The sequence below is a fragment of the Mycteria americana genome, chromosome 1 (genome assembly GCF_035582795.1).
Source record: "Mycteria americana isolate JAX WOST 10 ecotype Jacksonville Zoo and Gardens chromosome 1, USCA_MyAme_1.0, whole genome shotgun sequence".
Classification (NCBI taxonomy): Eukaryota; Metazoa; Chordata; class Aves; order Ciconiiformes; family Ciconiidae; genus Mycteria; species Mycteria americana.
In genome coordinates, this window is record NC_134365.1 from 74,597,729 (window position 1) to 74,622,032 (window position 24,304).

The 24,304-nt window shown below is 41.4% G+C and overlaps 1 protein-coding gene across 43 annotated transcripts in view; it reads left to right on the forward strand.

Annotated features, from left to right (window-relative positions):
- Positions 1-24,304, forward strand: part of SOX5 (SRY-box transcription factor 5) — a 723,931-nt gene that overhangs the window by 423,212 nt on the left and 276,415 nt on the right. For 15 of the 43 annotated variants that reach the window (XM_075505982.1, XM_075506001.1, XM_075506292.1 and 12 more), the window contains exon 1: positions 2,725-2,857. The exons of 27 other annotated variants lie outside the window; for them this stretch is intronic. In XM_075505982.1, coding sequence (XP_075362097.1) covers positions 2,820-2,857 — 38 coding nt within the window. In that variant the 5' untranslated portion in view covers positions 2,725-2,819. Of the gene's footprint in view, positions 1-2,724; positions 2,858-14,061; positions 14,102-24,304 lie in introns of those variants that run through there. One more of the 43 variants, XM_075506200.1, reaches the window with a different exon arrangement.

The window sequence follows — 24,304 nt, forward strand, 5'->3', positions numbered from 1 at the left end:
AGCGTACGGACTGTTGTCGACTGTGAGGCACATGGGATCTTTGTTTCTCATCCTTTTGCTGGAGTTGGCTAAGTGTGTCAACTTGGGCAAGCTACTAAGCCTGCCTGCATCTCAGTTTCCTTATTTGAGGCCAAATTCTCCTACTAAGTAGCCTCCTACTCCACACAGAGATTTGCTGATTTGAATGGAGCCCCTGTGGAGTGAGATACTTTTCAATACAAATAAAGTTTTGGAATCGGCCCTAATTATATTTATTACCTGCAGAGGAGTAACGTGAGACTTAACATGGTTTGAGACCCTCAGATGAAAGAGAAAGTATTTGGAATTGTTCTTTTTAATCATCTGCTGCCTTTTCAATGTCTACTTCATAGCTGTCCTAAAAGGGCTAGCTACTAAATAACAAATGAAAAATCCTTGTACATATTAACCAGGTTTGTCAGACTCCTATGAATGGACCTCTGTGGAAAATATTATTTGCTAGGGGCTACTGAAGGAAGTCAGTTTACCCTGCCCCACAGTGAGGAGCCATTAGATCTACCTCATGCCAGAAGCTGACAGATTGTACGCGACTCGGCTCCCAGCGCTGTGGTGGTGTAAGGCAGACTGGAGGCAGCCTTCGCAGATCCTCTTTTATGAACTGCAACGAAGGCGCCTTTGCAAACTTAGCTTCGGCGTTTTGTTTCGTGGATGGTCTAACGCTCTTTGGGGATGATGTGCGTAAGTTACAAGCGGGTTTGCTACTCGTGATTTAAATGATCATCCCAGACTTCTAGCTGATGATGCCTTTATGCCGATACTGGATTGACTGGCCCCTGTGTGAGCCCCCCTGGTTTATAACATACGCATCGAAAGGGAAAAGGAGCAGATTAAACAGCGTAGCTGTTGGATAGTAATAAAAATAATAAGCTTTTCTATTTGGAATTTTTTTAAGCCAATGGGCATGAAAATGTTGAACATTTTATGGATGCTCTGTGCAAGTATGTGTATGTATTTCAAAAAGTAAACTTGCTTTCTCCGTGCCACTGGGAGGTAGGGATAAGAGGGGAAGAGAGGGGGCAGTGGACCTAATCAAACTGTTGTGGGGTCAAAACCTCGTGGTTTTTAAAGGCCCTTAATGTTGTCCAGCTGCAAATGAAAGCAGGAAAAAAAAGGAGAGAGAAAGGAATTAGGGCTGGGGAACTGGAAAGAATGGAGTATAGATATGTGGTTGTGTGTGGGTGTGTGTGCATGTGTGTGCTAAAGAACAGGGAGACCAGGGTTTTTTCTCTTTTTTCTTCCCCCCCTCCCTGCGAGCTCAGTGCCAGGCTGGACACGGGCCGTGCAGACTATTGAGGCATTGTCCGCTCCGCTTCCAGAGTAGCCCCCGGCTAATCCCCGGGGCTTGGACGGGAATTTCCCCGCGGCGTTCTCCCGGCCGCTGCCCCCCTCTCCCCGCCGGGGCGGAGCGGGTGGCGGGCGCGGGTGTCCCCGGGCCGCCGGGGCGGGATGCGGGGCTGGCCCGTCCCGTCCCGTCCCGTCCCGCGCGGATGCTGCCCGCGGCCCCGTCCCCGCGTGTCAAAGGGCCATTACCTGATCGCCTTCCTCGCCTGCCAGATTTGTATCTAGCTAATTGGAAGTGCGGCGGAGGCTGCGCTCCGCCAGCCGGCCGAGGGGCTCTGCAGCCGCGCTTCGCCCGCCTCGTTATCGGGGGCTGTCTGGGCAGGGGAAATTAGAGAGATCCGCCGCGGAGGGACTCCTCTTGCGCGCCCAGAGGGGGGAAAAACCGGGGAGGGGGCAAAAGAAAACAAGAAAAGCCCCAGCAGACGAACGGAAAGTTTATTTTTGTTGTTGTTTGTGCGTGTGTGTGTGCGCGCCCGCTGTTTTGGCATGTGGCTACCTTTTCCCTTGCACACAACAGGGCTGTTTGATGGAGTTTGGAGCTGAGGAAACTTTGGGTTTGTTGCCAGGACGGTTCGCAGCACTTTGTGGAAAGCAAGAGCTAACAGTGAGACCGACAGAGTGAGTGACAAGTTGTTTACAGGTTTCCTTGAAGGGGCCTCTGCTATATTTCAATCTGTCAAAGTTGCTTTTCTTCCCTCAGAACAATGCCTGATTGTTGTGCGGGGTGGTTTTTTTTTTCTTTTTTTCTTTTTTTTTTTTTTCCCCTCCCCAAAGAGAGAGAAAGAGGGAGAGAGAAAGCGAGAGAGCGGAGAGGGAGGGAGGAGAGAAAGGAATGAAAATTCTTCAGAGCACAAATGCCTTTGGTAACATTTTTATGTGTCTAATCTTTTCTCCCCTATTTCAACTCCGAGAGAGTTGATAACTGTTTCAATTTAATCAGTCTGCTCTTGTTTTATCATCTTTCTCCACTGATCTTCCTCAGCGCAGGGGATTTGCTCCTAGTTTGCCGGTTTAGGTGGATTGTCGGGCTTTTTTTTTTTTCCCTCCCCCCTATTTATCCCCCCCCCGGGTTTGAGGACATGCAACGAGTTGACTTTTCCCGTTTGGCGGCGGCGGGCGAGCAGAATTAAAAGGGGAGGACAGGCACCCTGAGGTCGCCCGGTGCCTCGCAGCCGCGGCGCGCCGCGCCGCTGTGGGGGGAGCTGTGCGAGCAGCCTGCTGCGAGGCGCGCTGCCCCTTTAAGAGACTGGTCAAGGAGTCCTCGCTCAGAGCGAGCGAGCCGGGAGGGAGGGAGGGAGCGGGAGGGAGGGAGGGAGGGAGAGAGAGGGAGAGAGAGAGAGAAAATCAATCGGTTTAGAAGGTTTGGACTCACTTGACAGGTTCAGTTGGAGGCGACCATAGGTGGCTGCTGTGACAAAGGGAAATTGTGCTTTTCCAGCATGCTAACTGACCCTGATTTACCTCAGGAGTTTGAAAGGTGAGTCGAGTTGTTGGGGCGGGGGGGCCGCTGCCTTTTGCCTTGGGGGGGGGTGGTGGTGGTGTCGTCTTCCCCCCCCCCCCCTTTTTTTTTGTTCTGTTTTGTGGTTTGTTTGTTGTTGTTGGGGTTTTTTTTTTATTTATTTATATGAGCACGCGTCTTTGCGCGCGTGTGCGCGGATCGGCTGCCCGCGGTGCAGGCTCGCACACAGACACACGGGGACGGGCGCGCAACTCCGGCGCTCGGCGGCAGGCCGGGGAGATGCTCCCCCCGCGGTGTGTCGTCCGTCCCCCGTCCCCCCCCCGAGCATTACCTTGGCTATTCAAGCGGCGTGTCAGCTAGCCGGGCGTGGGGTGGGGGCGGGGCGGGGCGGGGGAGCCCCCTCGCCCCTCGCCCGGCCGCCCCGGCGGTGCGCCCGCGGCGCGCAGCTTTGTTCTGCTGCCTGGGAGGCTGCCGTGCCCTCCTGCAGCCCGCCCGAACCGGCCCGCCGAGGCACACCGAGCGAGGTGCCTCCCTCGGCAGCACCTCCCCGCCCCTGCCCGGGGACTCCCCGGGCGACAGAGGATGCCCGGCAGCGGGCGAGGTGGGGGGGTTCCACTTCCAACCTCACCCTCCCGTCAAACTTGGGAAGGCGCTCCGCCGAGCACATGACCTTTTGTTGATCCAGCAGGAGCGATTATTTTTAGGCAAGTTAACATCCCGGCCCTCCGTCAGGAGAACATCCTTCTGCCCGAGGAGGAGGTGGGGGGGGGGGGGGGGAAGAAAAAAGTGAAACTCTTGCCTCCAAGTTTTGGCCGTCGCCTCTCTCGCGGAGTGTCAAGAGCAGGGTTTGGGTATGACGAGCGGGGTTTGGGTATGACGTAGACGCGCCCGTCTCCCCCTGCCCGAAGCAGGAGCCTTCCCTGCCTGGAATTAAGTTTTTGCTGTCACTGGCAACGGCTTGTGACCTTCCGGGAGTTTAGTCCCTATTTCATATGATCTGGCGCTCCTAAGAGGTTTTGAAATGTTTTCTCAGGCGCTTGTATGCACGTCCATTGATGATCCGGCATCCCTCCCCTCCGGCTTCATTTTTAAAGGTTATTAATAGTCCCTTGTGCGGATGCAGTAAACAATCCAAACTTTCATTTCTAAGCGGTAAATAAAAGAACGCCAGGATGCGCGTTACTTAGGTTTTTCTCATCTTCGTGAAAGCTACCTCCTGTATAAACATTTGGTTGTATCTGACTATGCAATACAAGCTAGGTGCTAGACCAGCTGGTTAAAAATATGCTAAGTCAAGCTGTTCATCGTTCAAACCTACTGAATTTGATAGTAAAGGCATAGGAAAGAAGGCAAGATAAAAACATTTTAAGTGGGCTGAGGAACACGCATGCAGAGAAAGGACAGGAAAGAACGCTTGAATTAAAAGATCGGAGAAAAATAAAATTGGGAAACGCAGAAAAGAACTATTTTAACGCTTTCAATCCTCGTTCTGCGACTAGAACACTTCCTTACTAGAAAGTAGAATTGGCATGGTTGCACTGCTCCAAGGTCGTCTTTAATACAATTAATTTTCCAGACTTAACTTGGAATACTTCGCGTTTTTCTTTGGGTTGTTATCATTACAATAATAGAACAAAATTGGTTTTGTTCACGAGCATTGTATTAACTTAGTTCAACTACCTGAGGAAACCGTTACTGTTTCTGGTGTCGAATCTGACCTAGCATCACGATCATGCATTTGCCTTGTTCATACAATTAATAGATTTGAGTATTTCATATGCTTCACTAAGATTATACATAGAAATCCGTAAGCAAACTATTTTGATTATTCTTTGAACTTTGTGATCGACAGAATACTTGCAAACTCTGTGAAGCAGAATGAAGTCCTTTCATTTTCCTGTTGGGGGACCTTTTTTTTTTTTATCTGAAGTCTCTCTGCGTTCTAAATATATATTTATATAGTTTTTATATATAAACAAATAATTTTGGACAAAACTTATTGCTGAGAAATAGAATGAGCTTCTTTACTCTCCCCCCCCCCCCGCATATGTTTCATTTTCAGAGATCCCAGGTTTGCTCTTGTAAACATTCTAGTTAAATAATCAATACGCTGCTCTCCTTTTGCTATGCAGATAATAGCAAGCAGTAGAAATGGGAAGCAATAAAAACAAACCTCGGGACATATAATTTTTTTTTTTTTCTTTTTACAATTTTCCCTCTGCAGTTGAAATTGGTAATACAAACCAATATCTCTGTTAATCATTACCATTTGTTTACATTGTGTGTGTTTGACTATAGTTACACACACATACACAGAGTAGATACTGTCCATGTAATATATGTGTGTTTATCAGAAAACAGCCATGAGGACACAGTTTCTCTTACACAGAGATGCACAGACCCTCCGACAAACACATGTTCACAGAGTTCACGTGTGTATGTATGCACGATGCACAGATGATTGTTTTTTTAGACGTTTATGGCAGGTTATTTTCTCAGATTCGCAGTAAACACAGTTCTTGGAGCACATTTCTGCAGTCGCTGGGGTCCAGCATGTCGTAGCTGCATGACCGACTTCAGATTTGTCATTACTATCCATCTCCCACTATTCCCTTTTAAACTTGAATAGCAAATTACAAGGAGGTAAAGATTTATCAAGCGAAGTTGTTTGCAGTTCAGATCTCAGAGTGTCTGTATATATCTCAGGAGGTGGTTCTTCTCTCCCTGTCGTCTTTCCCGTGATGTTTCAGTGTATCCCGGTAAACTGCAGACAGTTCAGAAACTTTCAGTCACCCCAACTGAAGGGATCTGAACCAAGGGGACTTCTCTTGTGTGTCTGTGGCCATTATCAGGGGGCATTTGCGATACGCACTTGAAATGGAAATGGTCCTCAGTGTCAGATGAATAAACATTCATTAATTCATTCAGCATCACTAGTAAATTGCAGTAGGTTTTGTGAATTAGCATGTATAATTAATTACCGTACCAAAAATGTGAGGGTTTTCGTCCTTTCTTGAGAAGTTACTTGCATGTCTTTATTTCTGTTTGTGGCGGTTCAGCTGCTTGATTGAGAGGAGCATCAGAATGCGTACGCTGAGGGGGATGATGTTTGCAGAAGGAAGAAATTAGAACTGGAATCTGCTCCGTTTGTTACACGGGGAAAGGATAACTTCTGGGATGTACTTTGTGATGTACCTGTGGCACTCTGAATTTGCTTTAAATGTCTCGAAAAGAATAACTCTGTTGTTGTTTGGGTTTGGTTTGTTTGGGGGTTTTTTTGTTGTTTTTTTTTTTTTTTTTTTTTTTTTAAGACGGGTCATTATACTTAAATATAACAAGTATGGCCACACTAGAAAGAAAGTTTACTTCATTGAGGAAAAGGTAGAGAGAATGCGGCCAGAACCATTGTGGACAGCTGTGAAATTTACAGAATGATAAAATCTCAGAAATGCCCAACATAAAGTTTTAATGTCTTAATAAAATCTGATAAATGAAAAATAGATAAAGTGACTGCTTAACAATGTCCCTAGCGTATGGAATGTTCTTAAACCCAAATTAATTACTGCATATTTACATTTCTCTGCAGACTGAGAGAAAGGCTACGCTAGGCATCCGGACAGAGTGACATCCTTTCTCTTTCTCTTTTTCATTCTTTTCTTTTTCTTTTTTTTTTTTTTTATTTTTAAAGTGCCAGTTCAAGGTAAAGAGGTATGCAGTGTTTATGGAAGAAAGAAGGATGGGTTAGTGCTTCCGTAGGAAAAAAGGAAGAGGTAGAAAAGACAAAAGGCCGTGGATGGGAGCTTGGGCATGGGGACAGTAGAACAAGTTTAACATTTACAGTCACCAGTTCTGTGCACTCGAAACGTTCTCTGTGCTAGTGACTGGCTTGTAGAAAGGAAAGGCTCAAGGATGTAAAGCAAGCCTCTGCTGGGAGGAAAAAATATACTTAGCTGCTTCACTGCTGCACTGCACGAGTCATTTCAGACTCCCACTGAATTTATTTTGGGGTTGTACCAACACTGTCAAATGGAGAAATCATTTTCCTAAAAGGAAACTTTGCGTATTCCTAAGTGCTTTTCTTAGCTAAAGTTACCCTAAAAGCTTTCTTCTGCTGCTGCGTTTGCTGAGAATTTTAGAGAAAGAATAATACCTTTCTATTAACCGGCTTGCTCAGAATGATGTCCCACTCTCGTAAAATCTACCTGTAGAAGTAAGAGTGATTATTCCTTCATTTAAAAGAAAACAATGAGATTTCTTTAATATCGGGCTGAATAGCTTTTACCTTCCACTGAGATGTTTTGAGAAAAGGACTTTATTGCTTACGTTTGTGGGTCTAGGGGTCTGGGATCTGAAGAATAAACACAGTGGCAGTTAAAAGTTTCAGATAGTGGTTTTTTGCAGTGATGAAAATTAATATGATTTTATTTCTCTGAGATAAGGCTGAAGGAATTAATGCATTTGCAGACTACTCATTAATGTCCTGCGTGCGCTAATTTCATTTGTTGTGCTTATTCTTAGCGAGGAAGAAGTTGACTGTTACAGATTATGGATTTTAATGAACATCTCAATAATTTACCAGTTGCTGAAATTGTGAACTAGACTTGGAAGGCAAAAGCCCAAATGAGAGAGCTGATGAGTGACACACCAGCCCGCACAATTCGACTGTTGTATTCATTGCATTTGAATCAAATCGGGAGTTTGGCATTACTAATTCTGGGTGGCTGGCTCATCATATGCATTCAAGGAGTTAATTAAAACACACACAAACACATACACACACTCTCCCACCAAGCATCTTGCGATGTTTATGTGCATGGTGTGTTTGATTGGTACCTTTAGATAGGAGAGGAATTGTTTTTCCTTCTCTTGCTGTCCAGAGATCTTAAATATATAGCTAGTTTACACAATATTTACTACTTCTCAGGGAGCTTTTAACAAGCATTTATGGCTTTATCATTTAGGAGGCATATAGTATCTGATTGAGTTACTTTAATGTGAAGCTCCCTGATAGGATAGGCATACATGTCTGTGTAATGTGATATATCTGTAGCTGTATAAAATACACTTTTACAATATTTATACAGGAAAGAGAGTATCTCCTCCCAAGGCAGATTTATAGTTTCTTCGCATGCTTTTCATACTACACTTAAAAAGACCTCTTAATGTTGAATAGGATACCTGCACGCTTGTGTGTCAGATACCTCTACCTTCACAACTCTTGCAGAAGTCAGTTTGACATCCTCTTGGCCTTTTTTTTTTTTTTTTTTTTTTTAAATTAATTTCTTAGTCAGGCCTGGTTATAGCATATAACTCGTAAGTGGAGGGGGAAAAACGTGTTGTCATGTTGCACCTATACATACTGGAAATATTCAATGCCTGTGAATTCTGCTACTGTAGTCAAGAGAAAAGAAGTGCTTGCAGCAATTAATCAATAGCTATAGTATGTCTCTGCTGATGGCAAGGAGTTTGTTTAACAAGTAGCATCCTTAGAAGCAAAGCTCTTTTCCCTTTTAAAGTATCTGTGGATTTTTATCTAACTTGGAAAATATGTAACAACGTCTCCTGTACTTCCTACGAAAGGTAAAATTGTTGTATTTGAGTATGTTAAAAGCTGTGCTGCCAATTAAGCAAATCCTCATTGCATTATTGTATTACCTAAACCAGAACTTACTTCTCAAACTTTTGAAATGGGTTGCATTTTTCTCTTGAGCTTTCGGCTTTGGGCGGTGGGCGAGGGCGAGCAATTGCACGCTCTGTACCTGACGGGGATTTACGGCGTACGTACCTTTCACATCTCCTCCCGCAGACCCCCTGGCGAACCCCCGCTGCCGTCAGCGGCCATAAAGTTTTCACCCACGCCTTTGCCGAGGGTTATGATGCTAGCCTGCGGTCTGCCACGCGTCCCACCTCTCCCACACCCCACCGAGGGGCTGACTTGGTCCAAGTGGCTTGCGCCTCGCCTGGGGCCGCGGCCGGGCTCAGCCTGTGGCCAGCAGCCGCCAGGGGTGCAGCGGGGAGCCCTGCGCGCCGCAGCCTCCGCTCGAGAGACGCCGCTTGTCACCTCCGCGCCGAGCCCAGCCTTTGCCAGCCTGAGAAGCCAGGAGTCTCTGAAAGTTGTTCCTGAGCCCACATGTCCTCGTGACAGTGTGAAGTTCTGTGCGCAGTAGTTGTTGGGAGAGAGCGCATCTCGACAAGATTTTGGAAGAATTTTGGTGAGCGCTGCTTGCAGGGACCGTGGTACTTCAAAAGGATGTGAGGAGTGAATGGAAATTGTGAGATGTGCAGTGGTAATTCAGAGAAGCTGTCTGTCTTTTTTTAGGATGGATGCAATTTTTTATTTTTTAGACAGAAAAAGAAAGAAGGAGAAGAGAAAGACGGGTTGCTAGAATCATTAGTTGTTAATATGAAGTTCAGGAGTGTTAGAGGTGCTGCCCATGGTATTGGGGGGGGTTGTTTGTTTCTTTGTTTTGTGTTGAAAGAAATTTGCAAGCATTTGCCTACCCCCTATTTTTGATCTGGCATGGCACTTCTCTTCAACTTGTCCTTTTGTCACCTTGTTTAAGAAAAAAAAAAATTCAACGTGTTGATATTATTTTTGACTTGTAGAACTCTGAGAGTTGAAGTGAAAATGAGAAAAAGCTTGGGGCTCATTTTGAAAGTTTGGAATGGCTTTGACCTTGTTTCCCTTAGAAGTATTGTAGGATTAATCAGGTAACATTTCTCAATTCTCAAATTGTAATTATATTTGCTATTTTTAAAATTTAGGTTTGGTATTCCAGATTTCCTTTTTGTACCCTTTTTTGGGGGGGGGGGTGTCAAGTATGGAAATTCGTATCCGCAACTGCTCTTTGAGATGTATAATAATTTTATTTTATTTTGTTCTACCACGTACTTCTGGTTTTGTGTTTTCTCAAGTTCATATTGACTGTCTTCATTGTGTTTTGGTTTTTTTCCTAGGATGTGGGTGTCTGCGTGCTATTTGATCTAAATATATCATAAAATGTTACCTTAGTGCTAATTTTTCTGTGTGGTTGTATTATAGTCTTATTACTACGTATTTATTTCTGTCTTACTAATCTTAAGATAATTCTATTACTTTTGGGGGCAAAAGTATAAACAGAGTGAATAGAAATTTAATTTTCTTGTCTGAATAACCAGAGTTCTGTTAGTGGTGAGGAACTCTGTGTGTGTGTGGGTATGTGTTATTCTTACATAGTTAAGACCATTGTCTACATCTAATGTTCTTCATGAACCTTTGTAGCTCTAGAGAAAAAAGACCTAGGAATGTAGTTTATGTAAAGAGAAACCCATGCAGTTTGTCATCCTCTTGGTTTCTTTGGTGCTGAGCTTGTCTTTTTTGTTTGGTTGGTTTTTTGTTTTTTTGTTAAGAATGTGGCAGTGAAAAAATGCCCCATGTTTGATTCATTCATCTTGCAGGTTGGGCATGGGCAAAGATAATGTATCTGACAGTGAGCTGGAGTTGCCAATCCAACTCAATAGGTAGCATAAGACCAGGAGCAAGGAAAATGTTAGCGGTTCCAAACAATTTTTAATTTTGTTATTCCTTTTTTACCATAGTTACATGAAAAGATTTCACCAAACTTTTTTGGCCAATTAAAACTATGAGCCTAAAAAAAAAAAATCTGAAGAGTATGTGTACCCATACGTACAGACGCATTCGTGTTTGTTCTCTGTAGTTTGGTATGTCCGTTTACTGGGTTGCGTTGAGTTGCATTATCTTCAGTTCATTGGGAATCCTAAAGAGACTACGCTTTAATAGAGTTTGATGTGACTAAAATTCATCAGAGTCAGAAAGACCAAAGCACCTCTCTGCATACAATTTTTATAATTTTGAGGTATTCCTTGTTTCAAGAGAGAGAATGTTTAATGAAGGGCATGAAGTGTGCGGTGTCTTCTCGCCTTTTGGGGTGGCCTGCCTGAGTTAGGGTTGGGGCAGAGCTTTGTGCCGGGAGGGGGTATGGGCTTGCTGTAGTGCTGCCCAGGCTGTATTCAACTGTAGAGAAGTCTTCTGTTTTCAGAGAAATTCCCTTAGCGGCCTCATTACATTCACTTTGTTAAACAAGACTGAAAACATTTTCTCCAAAGGTTTAGTCAAGTTTCTATTCATAGGGTTTTCTCCCTAAATTTTGATGCTGTGGCCTCACTGGGGCAGAGGCTTTTTTGGATAGAAATGAGATGTGTGGGAAGGTGATGGTTGGTAAGGGCGGAGGAAAGGATGTTCTTACCCATTTGGCATGTCTATTAACAAACTGGGTCATTTTGTTGTGTTGTATTTACATGACTTGTTCCTATGCTGGTGTGAAATGTGAATCACCAAAACATGATGATTATTTAAAAAAAAAATAGGCTAAATGAAACAAAACTGAAATAGAACTGAAAGGCTAAATGAAATCAAATGAAAACAGAACATGCAACATTATTCTTTTAGTACAGTTTGCTTCTGCAGTTGCTGAGTAAAGCCAAATAGGTTTCCTTTCCATGTCTGTTAAAAATATCCAGGCTTTTGAGTTTGAAGATCACAGGGACTTATAAAATACATCTCTCTCTTCAGGTTCAGCCTTTGGTTTGTCTTTTGCTCATGGGTTTTGCAGATTTAAGTAGGTATTTATGGTCAGTGTGTTGTAAAGAAGGCTGTTGATTCTCATCTTTGTCGAAACCATATGAACATTGAGTTGATTCTGGTTTTGCAACTGCGATTAGAATTTGGCCGAATTTCTCAGTGGAAGGCTCTCATCCTTTGCTTATGTTTTGTAAGTTCTGCTCACTTTTGCTGTTCTTGCCTAGACTCTGAAATTAATTGTGTGACTCAGGAAACCATATTAGGCTATGGCGTTTGCATGAAATACCATGCAAAGTATGGGAAAAATACTGTGCCACTCTCAAGTATGCCATGCATCTCTTTTATAGATAATCTGCATGTGTATTAGTGTCGTTGATATAGTGTGTTTTTGTAGAGTGCGAGCATCCTGAATCAGGACCCCATTATGCTCGTCACTGTACAAACACAAAAAAGAAGGTTTCTTTCCATTCCACAGAGGAGCCTTTGTGCTTAGAGCTTAGAGTAATATCAATGTGTCTTTGTATGGGGAAAATTCAGAAACAGAGAGTAGGTAAAAGATCCCTAGCATGGTTCATGAATGAGATTTCAGTCCCGAAGCCATACTTTAGAATTTATAAAGTGAGCAATATATGTGCGTGTGTTCTCTCTCTGTATGTTTTCTACACATAGGTATGTAGAAGTCGCTTTACTGTTAGAAGTACTGATAATATTAATAATAGATTCATACTTCCTATAAAGTCTTTTGATTAGGAATTCAGAGCATTTGGGAAGCATTAATATACAAATCATGAAGATTTCTGTGCTCTGTAGATTGAAAAGCAAGATTAGTCTTAACCTATAGATGAGAAAACTGAGGGACGGTGTCACAAAATAATTTGCATGGGTGGGTATAAAAAGTAGAGATACTGACTGCTAGTCCTGTTTTTGAACCTCAAGACCCTTCTTTTCCTTCTTGAGATGCTAAGAACTGCAAACTACAGACTTCTGTCTGTCCAATTATAATTTCTAAAGGTCTCACTCTAGCAAGATGAACTGTAATATTTGAATTACCTAAATATGTAAAATAGGGACTTTGGAGTATAATTAATAATACAAAGTACAGAAATATTTACAGCCCCAGCCGCATTGGTTAGGGCTGGGAGGGAATACTGGCTGTAGCCCCTGCAATTATCTGAGCGTGCTTCTAAACTAACTCCCTACCTGGAGGCAAGTTTGGAGAACTGGGGTTAGGTAGCAGCACCAGCAGTGTTTAAGCAGTAAATTAAGAGACAGCGTGTGTTATTAGCAGTCAGGTAAAGGTTTTATCCTGGAGAACAATTAACATCTTCAGCCATATATACAAGAGCTGTCATATGTTTTATAACCGAAGGACCAGGCACTAGGGGAGTCCAGGAAAAAATTCTTCACATGGAGAGTATTAATGCGAGGAACAGACTCTACTGAAAGCAGCAATGTAGGCAGCCACAGTGAGCAAACCAACTAGCTTAAAAGCAAAAACCACGTTGCAGAACACAAAACGCATTGTGATTCTTACCCGCATATTTGACATCTGTTTTTTAAATGTGTGACAGAGATCCAAAATGAAGGAAATGATACAGGCTTATTAAAAGGGAGGAATTATTTTCTTATTCATGTTAAAAGTTCTTCTAATCTGTTTTAGTATTTTTTTCTTATTTCCAACTGTACCCTCAGTAAAAGTAGAGCTGAATCATTGGGGTCTGCAGGTAGATTTAGATTTGGTCTCCGTGTTGCCTCTCTTGCTGCATGCTGTTGAGGAAGTGGGTATAAACTAAGGAGTCCTGGGTGGATTTGATCTCTGTAGCATATGAATATTATGACTGAGCTATTAAGATATTTTGTTTGATAAGCTTTTCAAGAGGGAGACTACTTTCAAGATAATGGATTATAATCAGGCATGTTCCATAGTATTTCAGTAGTAGTTATTCAGCAGTGTGTTCACAAAGACCTATTTTGTGATAGGGTCAGTCAAGGCGTCATTTAAAAAAGTGCCCATTCATTCTGGGTGTTTGGACTCGGTGGCACTGAAGTTCAGTGTCAGGTCCTAAAAATGTAGGCCTAATTAATTAATGTTCTGCTCAACTCTATGAAAAAGGCTGACGTTTTTCACCCCAGTAAACCAGGATGGCATGAAATGGTGACTCGGAGGAGATCACTGAGCAGAAGCCTGACTTTTCTTAATCTGCAGCAAACTTCCATCAGTTGCAATACCACCAGAATTTCTAACGCATCAGGAGAGATTTCTGCAGGCTTCTGCAGATCTGTAGATTTCAGAAGTTCTGTGTTGGTGTTAAGACACATTAACTATCTGTTCCTCCTAAACAACTTGTATCCCTGGCAGATCAGAATGATCAGAACAGCGGTGATGAAAATGTACCTGAATTCTGCCAGGGCTAACATCTGGGCCTTAGTGGACTTGGCACTGTACACAAAATCAATCTTTGTTTTGAAACTGTGTGTTTCCTAAGGTAGTAATTCCCAGTTGTGGCCACCAAGGTCTTAAGCGAGACCGCTGCACAAAAATGCATTCTTCCAAATATACATTTGTTTGATAACCTCAGTTGTCAAAAGTGTGACCTCTGTTAATTTGTCACCAGGCAAATTATTGTCACCAGTTCCCAGATTCCATGAGAACCCCAGGCAGACAGCAGAGCCCCATGCTGGTAAGCATTTCTGGTTTTGCTGTTTGTGGTAATAAACAACCTGCTTACAAATGAGTTGACTGAGGTACCTGCAACTGAGGTGACTTGCCATGGGTTGTCCGGTGTAACAGCAGCAGATTCATCAGTGGATTCTTGGAGGGCTCACTGCCCTCGTCTGGAGCTGACTCCTCCAGAGCAGCATAGCTTATCTTATATTTTCATATTAAATAAACTAAATGGTTAGCAAATAAGAGACAGAGCCTTATTATTAAAATGTTTTATAGAATTTCCTTCTTGATGTTTATTAGAAAGATGAAAACAAGATGCATGAAGTTGCTGCTGTTATAGTTGGGTAGAGTCTGACATGGAAGCCTGTATTTTTAAAAGCAGCTATAAAAAATTAGAGCATAATAGAAGTTAGAACATTATTTAAAAAAGAAGATAAATAAAATAGCTTTTTACATACATGTGCAGTCTGTTGAAAGGCCATCCAAAGCACTGATACCAATTTAAGAAGATGATCTTTTGCCTTAATTATACATTTGGGAGATATTTGCTGAACATTTTGTGGAGAACTGCGAATACCTTAGTTGCCAGTTGTCTAAAATGCTGCTAATGATTGCTTCAGTGCCAGTGTTTTGATGGCTAGAACCTAGGCCTGAATATGAATACAAAGAACTCAATCTAAAAAAACCGCGTGTGCGCACACACTTTTTATACAAAACAGATTTCAACCATCTGCTTGGCACTTAGCTTTGTAACTATAGGCTCTGATATGAAAGGGAGCACTGTCCAGGTTATGAATGGTATCACTTTTATTGGTACCTTAGAAAAATCATAGTGTTTTTAGAAAGGTTGTGTATCCAATGGTTTTCTTCAGTGGAATAATGAAAACAACTGCCTTAGTGAAAACGTTGTGCCTTCCATCGTTCCTCCGACAGCAGCATCTCCTTACCCTTGCAAAAGGGATTCTGTAGTGAGGAAAAGTTTCTGTTCTGCACCTCAGCATTTCCAAGTGTATCAGAGGAGTTTAGATGAGTGGCCCTTAGAACTGACACCCCAGATGGTTTATGACACAAAGCACTGTTTGCTTAGGAATACGTTGTATAGCAGAGTCTGTTGCCCAAGCACTGCAGAGCGTGTCAAATCAGCATGGAAGTTAATGGACCAAAAGCCCTTCTGAATTTAACACTTTCCCATTTGATCTGAATTTACAGCTTTAAATCAGGACCACGGTTTTCCTTTAGTGGTGCAGTGGTGGAAAGCAAAGTTGATAGCATAAATTACAGGCATATAATACAATAATTTTGACCCAATTCATCTGTTTAAAGGTTTAGAATGAATGAGAGTGACCGAAATCTTTGGTAAAAGCCTATTCATGAAATATAAAAAAAAAAAAACAAAAAACAAAAACCAAAAAAAAACCAAAAAAGGAAAGTTAAGAGAAGAAGTAGTATGTATTAATTTGATACTCTGGCCAGTCCATGTTTTACTCTTAATAGGTTAAGCAGAAGAAAAGGCACCGTACAAAAAATCAAACATCTTTGGAGCTTTCACTCTTTGTTAGCAATTTAGGTATTATTTCTTTGCCTTTGCTAGATTTATCCTTAAAATATGCAGGACAAAATGTGTTTCTTCTTTGCTTTTCTTCTTTGAAAGGGTTTGATAGTATTTTCCCTTAGGTGCACGTTTGGAAAAAGATGACGAAAATGCAACCTCCTGCGTGTAACAAAGCCTCTGTGTTTGGCCATCCATTTAGTGCCGTGTCACATTAGTACTGCATTGTTAACACCTTTGGACAGGGCTAAAGGTTCCTTGCTGCTGTGTCTAGAGAGCTGCTTATGTCAGATCATAATGTTGCTGGATGCTTTTCTCAATAAATGTACTTTTCATTTAAAAGTAGGGCTGGATTGTTTGCTTCTGAGATGTCAGGAGGGTGAATAAAAGGACTAATTGTTATTTACGCTTTCATTTTATAAAGACTTCCTTTTCTCTCTGTTACGTGGTCTTGAGAAAGTGCTGCTTTTAACTATTACGTTTTATTTGCCTGAGTCTGTCCTTTTGTGGAGAACGTCCGAGATGATGAAAGAAAGATAAAGCTGGATCTCTGTGGATAAAATTATGATAATACTGGAAAGTTAAAAGCTTGTGCATAGTTTTAGGTGAATCACAATGTATGGACAACAAAAATCTAACTTTTTAAAAAAATGTATGTGAAATAAACCTTAACAGTATTCAGGTTATAGCCCTAACAAGCTAATAGACTTGCAGCCCTCTATTATTCCTGTCCTGTCTCTTCCTTCCTCAGCTCTTCTCCTTTCACTTTCTCCCCACAAGCAGTTGGGCACGCTTTCTACATTTTTATGGGGAGCACTGTTATTCTCACAGGTAGAGATTAAAACAATTAAACTTATTAAACTTCAGAAAATTCGGAGGCCCTTTAAGTGTTGATCCTAAGGGAAAGCAAGAAAGCCACTTCTCCAGCTGCTGTGTCACCATGCCTTCCTGTAGCAACTCTACTGAAGTTACTTAACCATCTTATTAGTGAAACAGTTCTTCGTGTTGCGTCCCATAAAGTGGGTTTCTTCAGGAGTGCGAAACAGCAGCCTATCTGCTGCTCAGCGTTAATGTTTGCATGAGAATAAGCTCCTGTATTCAGGAATGGGTGAGAAGAAATTCTGTAAGAAACACTATGAGCGGATTCATAATGAAACCTTTGCTATTCAGCCCTCGTGTTCTTGGAAATTTTAGAAGGGAAAGTCTCCTTGACCAATGTCAACAATTTGGTCATTTTCTTTGCTTCTCCTCCTCCTCCCTTTGGGTAATATAGTAATATTTATTGTCAGTTTATTTTCTGTAGATTCCTCCAATCCGCTGTGGTTGGAAGGGAGTTCCGGAGTGAGTGCATGGCGAGGTAAATTTGAGATGGCAGTTGGTGGTGTGGGAGGGAGGGTTGGGAGAAGGAGGAGGCAGAGTGGTACGAGAGTGCAGCTACAGTTTTAAACAACCTGCTAATTGTCCCCCTTTTTATTAAAATAGCAGCTTTCAAGCCAGGTCCCTGAACTGTTTAATTTGACTTACACTGTTAAGGCTAAGTTCCCTCATGCTTGTAATAAGGACTGAACAAAACCCTTGCTCTCTCCCTTCTTTTTATTTCTTTTTTTTTTTCTTTTCTTCTTTCTTTTCTTTCCACCGCTAAAATTCTAGTTGTGTCTCTTTCTGTTGGTTTTAAACAAACTGCTGTGTTGTGTCACCTTCCCATTAAGTTTAGACATCTGACTTACAAAAAGCTTGAGATGGAGAGAGGATGGTTCACAGAGGAGGATGCACTTGGTGGATCTAGTGTGGCTCCTTCTCCTGATTTTCAGCCAGTTCAGTGTTACCATCAGGTTGCAGTTACATTTGCATTAAAGCTGGGTATGAATGACCAGGTTCAAAGGTTGGACTTCAGCTCTCTTCGTGGCTTGTCATTGTCATAATCCAAAATAAAATGAGGTTCACAATATGCAGGTGCCAAATGGCTACAGCATATCACCCTGCCAGTTTCTTTGACTGTCTAGCTCCAGTCTTTGAGGCAAAGTGAGATCAGGCACATGTCAGTACAGGACTTCGGAAATCCCTTGAAGCATTATGTGCTGCTTGTGCCTTCCAGGAAGCCCTAGGTACAGATTTGAAAGTCTCCAGAATGAATTTGGCTCCTACGTTTCAAAGGCTATATAACATCTGTATTTTCAAAGATTCTGATGTTATATTTAACACTGAAAGCAGGAGGAAGGGATGAACGCGTGTGTAGGAAGAGTGCATGATTTTCCTAAAGAAATTAAAAACATTGTGCGTGAAAGAATTGCATGTGAGTCACCTAGTGCAAAAAACTTGCGTGTCCCTTTAGTATTTTGGGGCAATTAAATGTTTTTAATACTTTGGCTCATGCATCTAATCTGTTTGGAAATATACCACTTCCAGGGGTGTTTGGGGAGAAAAATCAGAGCTTGTTTTTCTCTCTCCTTATTTTTATCCATATGAAACATCAAAGCGAGTGCCTGAAATAAATTGATCTACATTTTTAGACCCATTTATCAGGTAGAGTTCAATAAAGCAATACACGTGCATTGTAATTGTGAACTATTGTGCAGATGACTTGTTTTTAATTTGAGACGAAAATAATCCTGTTGAATAGGAGGGTATATGTAGCACCAAGGGTGGGTCTTGTATTGTGTTTTTAAATTTTTAAAAACACTTCAGGAGAGTAATAGGTAAAAGTTGCTTCTCACCAGGCACCAAGTGCCTTGTGTCAGTCTGGTTTTCAGCAAATGAGTTTGATGCTCTTATTGATAGTCTTATAAAAGAGGACAAGGACTGATTAAGTCCAGAGAGCGCTGTTTGCCCTCACCTCCAAAGCTTTTATTGCTGGCTTCTCTGCAGCTCTGGGTAGTAGGAACATCACGGGCAAGTTTGTTCTTCCTCTGTCTTTGCAGTATCGTTGTATGAATAAACAGAGGCTATGCTTGTCATCCGGTCTCCTTGCACAAGCCCCACATTCATGTATGATCATAAGGCTCTGTCCAGCTCCTACTGAAAACAATTGTCAGGCTCTTACTGCCTTAACTTGGGTGTTGGATTGGGCCCATTAAACGGGGAGAAAATAAAGTGGAAGTGTTGTTAATGATTCCTATTGACGCTTTTCCTGGCACAAAGTACTGCAGATAATTGTTTTTAGATGAAATGCAGTTGCATCTAAGTATTACATTTATTAGCTTTTTAAAGGAGGAATAACCAAACTGGACATATGGGGTGTTTGAAGTGTGATTGTGTGAGACTAAGATAATTTCAGGAGAATAGCTTAAGTCGCAAGATATGTGTGATGCCCTTTGTATACAAGATGTGGGACTGTGGAATTTATTTTACATGCACTGGTTTTCACTGAGAAAGAATCCAGAATGCAAATATATAGTCATAGAATATATAAGGAGTGCAGCCTCGCTGCTGTAGACTTCAAGACCCATTAACCAGGCCTGATAGTGATGTGATCTCTGGAAATACTTCAGTTAAGTAGGTTTAATCCTTATTAACAGTAAGTTGCTTGAAACCATTCTGAGTAAAGTCTGAGAAGAAATATGGTAGACTGAACACACAAGTAAAGGCCAAACCTGCTTAGGCTCTGAGTGGCTTTGACTCCTTTGAAGTTCTGTAGGTTTTGGACTTGATACAAGATCAGGACACTAACAAAAGAATTTTCACCTTATCTTCACATTTTTCCGCTGTAATTGACAATGTCATTTCCACATTAAAATGGGGTACTACTCATGTTTTTGATATAATTTAGGTGTTGCCCCAGCCCTCCCCATGACTTGGTTAGAACACGTGGTATGGGCAGATACTAAACAGCCCGTTTTTCTTAAGCCTTATTCTGGAGCGTTTGGGTTAAACGACGTATGTAATTTGTCCACATTTTGGAATGTTTCCTCTTGACTTCAGTGTCATTTAGCTGTGTATGACTGTCATTCAGAGCCTTTTGGAACAAGGAGATAGGAGAGGACACTGCTTTTTTCACTGCTTTCTTCTCATTCATCAAGACGGTGGAGGGAAGAAATGAAGTGGCAGAGCTTTCGTTGCTACTGTCTTTTGGGAAATTTGTTCAAAGAACTATTTTGGAAGATGATGGTGAAGTTGTTCCTACTATTTGCACTGCATTGCCAAAACATTGTGCTCTTGTATGAGGTAATAGCTGCGGTTTGTGGCGACATTATGAAAACATTGGTTTGTTATGATGATTAAAGAAAAAATCCCAGATACATGGTAACGTATTTGTAATATTTTATTGAAGTGAAACATGGAAAATACAGCATAGCTTGGAGTCCCCTTGGACTGATTTCATGTTTCGGGAATGAAGAAGCAATTGTGCAAAACTGAAATGGGTGTACATGACATCAATTAAATAATAGATTTGGGGCCGTTTCAGTATAGTTTGTTCTCTCTTTTTTTTTTTTTTTTTTTTAGTATCGCTTTTATGTGTTACATTTGGTTGGTAGTAGGATGTATTTTACATTGCTAATAATCCAAATTAGAATGCATATTTTCTTCTTGTCCTGTGAAATAGAGGCAATATTGACTAAAAGGTAACATTGCTGCGGGACACTGTTGTAGAATAAACAGTGGGACATAGGTAATCCCTTACAGGTTATATAGCATAGTCATTGAAGGCTATCTAAGTATCTAGATAGGCAAGAAGACCACAGGCTCTTTCCTCTCATCATCTAATTCTGAGGTAGGGCACTCAGCATAATAGAAGGAGATTCATACTGTCCCTTTACACGCTTAAGCTGGACAGGCTAAGCTCCTGGGTTTCCCAGCTGTGCTGACTGAGAGGTTTGAAATTAATTTTTGAACTTTTGATTACCTCTTTGTTTACGCAACCTATTTTTGTTTCTTCTTTAATTCCTTTTTAGTTAATGGGCATTACTAAGTCTGAAAGCTTAGATCATGGCTTTTATATCTTTTTTAGTTTATTAAGGGAATAGAATTAAAGCAACACAATATGTCTGTGACGCTCTAAAGCTCTAGGTGTATAAAACTGCTTGTTATCCTATTTTGACAATTTTGTATGCCTGCTAGGTATGTGAGTCCTTCAGTTCAAAAACTCTGCTTCATCTGCATTTGGTGTCTTCCATCGTGTTCAGATAATCAAGCCAGAACCTCTAAATGTTTAGTAGGAGTCACTTGCAAGAGAGCACCGGTGATAAATGTTACCAGATTGTATGAGAAACAAGTCCCAAAAGAGGTGTATTAGAATGGGGTGTCACTATACCAGCAAACTAGCACTGTTGCTTGCTTCATCCTCTTTTTTCCTGTGACTGTTTTAATCTCCTTTTTATCACATACTGCAAAAGACTGGTCTAACGTATTTATCTTTTAGAGGGTTGAAACTTCTGCAGTATTTTCGTAATGCCTGTTTTATGAAATGTCTCCTGTAAAGCAGAGCAGGATCTACAGCAGAGATGTAATGAATGACCACAGTCAATTACTGTGATGAACAATTGATTTCTGGTTTTTGAAAGTATACCCTTAATAATTATTCATTTGGCTGAACTATCCTATTCTTCTTTTTATGAGTTGTGTACAGGAAGATAGAGGCATGATACATGTTATTACTCATATAGCTGTGTCAATAATGATATAAGCTATATAGATGTGACAAATGGACTAGAATAAATAATGGCAAAGAACTGAACTAAAATATTTTGCTTTAGGTACATACTGGCTCTTTCTGGTGTGTTAAAGAAGCTAGACTATGAGAAAAATACAGTCTCAGAACAATTATATCAAAAACATCTCTGAAGATGTTCTAGTCAAGTCAGTGGGGTACCCCTTTTCTGGGTGTCTCTTTCTGCTTTGTGTGATGATTCATCCAAATATATAAGATTACATTTATTCTGTGCAAGAAAGAGATATTTAGGGTCATATTCTGTTTGTACAGGAATGTCCTTTTATAATGCAATAGGTAGTACCAGACTAACAAAGCAGAACAGTTAGACTCACAAGGTATGGGTTTACAGAAAATCACCACGAAAGGATTAAAAAAGAAATAATAGTATTTTATTATCCTGATATTGTAAAGCTCAAAATGGAGTGCCCAAAGTTTCTTTTGGAATCTGTGGCAGCTGAAAATGCTGAGAACTTTGCAGGGTTAGGCATCCTCCTCACACGCTTCAGAAGGTGCTAAAGTCAAAAGGAGCTTTTAACTCTTTGAGGTGATACAGCCTCGCTATGAAACGCTTGGCTGCAGAACATCCACGGTCTTGTTCTGGGGTGAAAAAGGGAAGGGAGAAGGAATGGCAAGGAAGGGAAGGGGGGAAAACTACTTACCTAAGTACATTTGTATGAGAGAGAGACACTTAGCTGCCTTCTGTCCTACTTTTTGCATTGTAAACGGATGGTGGCATGATATTGGGCACTCAGTTCTTGTTCTTGGATTTTTTAATTTTTTTTTTTTAAGTAGTGATGGTGGGTCATTTGGAATTGCTTCATTTTGAACAGAAGGGTTTGGTTGGCAGTTTATAGGTTGGGGAGGATGCAGCTGGAAATGTACAGGAGTGGCAAAAGGGAAGAAAAAAAGGGAAACAAAGGTTGTTTTAGACTTTTCTAAGGTGTATGGCTGTACGGGTTTTGGGATTCATCATCCAGTGGAAAAAAAGTGAGAGACGGACCAAGGGAAATTATCCTGTTTATTTGACTAGGCCTTCCCTTGACTCAGTATGCTATAATCGTCTTTACGCTGGTTGTCTTTCAAAGTATAATTAGCCTGGAAGTGAATGTGGGTGGTGGATGGTATGGAGAAGTATTTCTTCAGAAACAAATAAATAAGAAAGAAATGGTCTGCTGAAGAAAAAAGTCTTGTGTAGCTTTCCAGTTTTTTGGTTTGGACAGTGTATATGTAACTCCAGAAGCCAAAGACGTCCTGAGTCGAAGTCCAGAGAGAGTTCTCTAGAAACAGTCTAATTGGAACATGCCCCAATTTATTACAATGATGATAACACTTCGTACTTCTATTGTGCCCTCTGTGCTAAGATCTCAAGGTGCTTTACAAATATTAAGGGATTAACTTGCACAATGCCGCTGACAAATAGGTATTATTACTGTCCCCTTTTACACGCCTGGGGAATTGAAGTACCAAGGAGTACAGCAGCTCAGTTGTGCAATGCTTTTGCCTGGAGAGAAGAACTTGCGTTAAGTCACCCCACTGCAGCCAGAGGCTTGAATATAGCAAGAGGAAAACTTAGTACCTGCGTCCTCCTGAGTGTTTGCAGCCCTCCACTTAGCTACATTCAGATTTGTTTTGGTAGACAAACTTGCAGCCTTAGAGGGACAGGAGGCAAAGTTGTAATTAATTCCTCCTTAATTGGCATAGCAGTAAGTAATTCTGCTTAATCCATTCCTTGCTGTGAGGATGAACTAAGGCTAAACATTTGAATTGTGGAGAGGACAAGGGCAAGAGGGGGAGTAGGCCGTGAAAGATGGACAGAGACAGACATTTCTTATGCTGTTGTAGGCACACGTTAAGAAATACTTACATAAATAAAACACCTCTCTTATTTTTCCCTCGGTTGCCTCTTGACTTAATTAGGTGAAATGCAAAGAAATAGACAATTCAGTTCAGAAAAATTCACTAAATTTTCCCTACCCCTTCTTGTCTTTCATTCAGTCCGTAAGAGTCTCTGGAGTGTGAAATGTGAAGACACCAAATTGGAATTAATTTTGCTTTTTCATTTAACAGATTGTGTTACATTAACACCACACTATTGCCAAGCAGCAAACCTTTCCTTTCCTCAGATGTTAGCTACTAATAGAGACTAAAGGCTGCTGAAAGAATGGTTATACTGAAATGCTTTATTTAAGTTTATCCTCCCTTGTGGCTCGAGCGGGCCCTGATTCTGCTAAGATGTATTCACATGAGCAGTCTCACTGAGTTCGCTTTTATTGCTTCCTGGCAAGTAAGCTGGATTCTATTTCATATAACATCGCCCAAGTTAGAATTTCAAAGCTCACTCAATCCTCAGAGAGACCTTTGCAAGACTCTCTTCTCCTGTATCTACACAGGCACTAAACACACTGAGGACACAATTGAATTAATCAGGGCTACTCATGTACAGAAAATCAACCAAGATTCTATTTAAGAGATGAGAACTTTGATATCATATTGTTCATTACCAGCCAAGGAATTGTTACTGCTTATGTAACCGGATTATTAAATTGTTTACTGATGATGAGTCTTGCTTCCAATATTAAGCATGCATTGAGAGTCTTAGTGTAGTTCTACTGAAAAGAACTAACTATAAATGTCATCACAGGATTTATTTTTCTCCCCCTAAATTGTGTTTTGTTTGTGCTTTTGAGTGCATTTTCTAACTTTCAGTCCTACAAGTTTAGCCCAGGATCTGCCCGTCAGGCTGAGTTCTCTCATGCCCTTGGATGGTGACCAACAGTCAAATTCTGCAGGTTAAATTCTTCTCCTAAAGATACCTGCCTGTCCGCAAAATGTTTGTTTTGTGCCTCTCGCAGTCAGGATAGATCCTGGAAGTAAGTTATGCAGATCCCAGGGGGGTTAAATCTGATTCTGCAATTAGTACATTATTCTATGATGACTAGAATGAAATGCTGTTCAGTGGCCTGTGTGTAATTGGTTCTGCAGGACTTAGGAAAGTAGAAGTAGTAGTAAAGAGCCCTCAA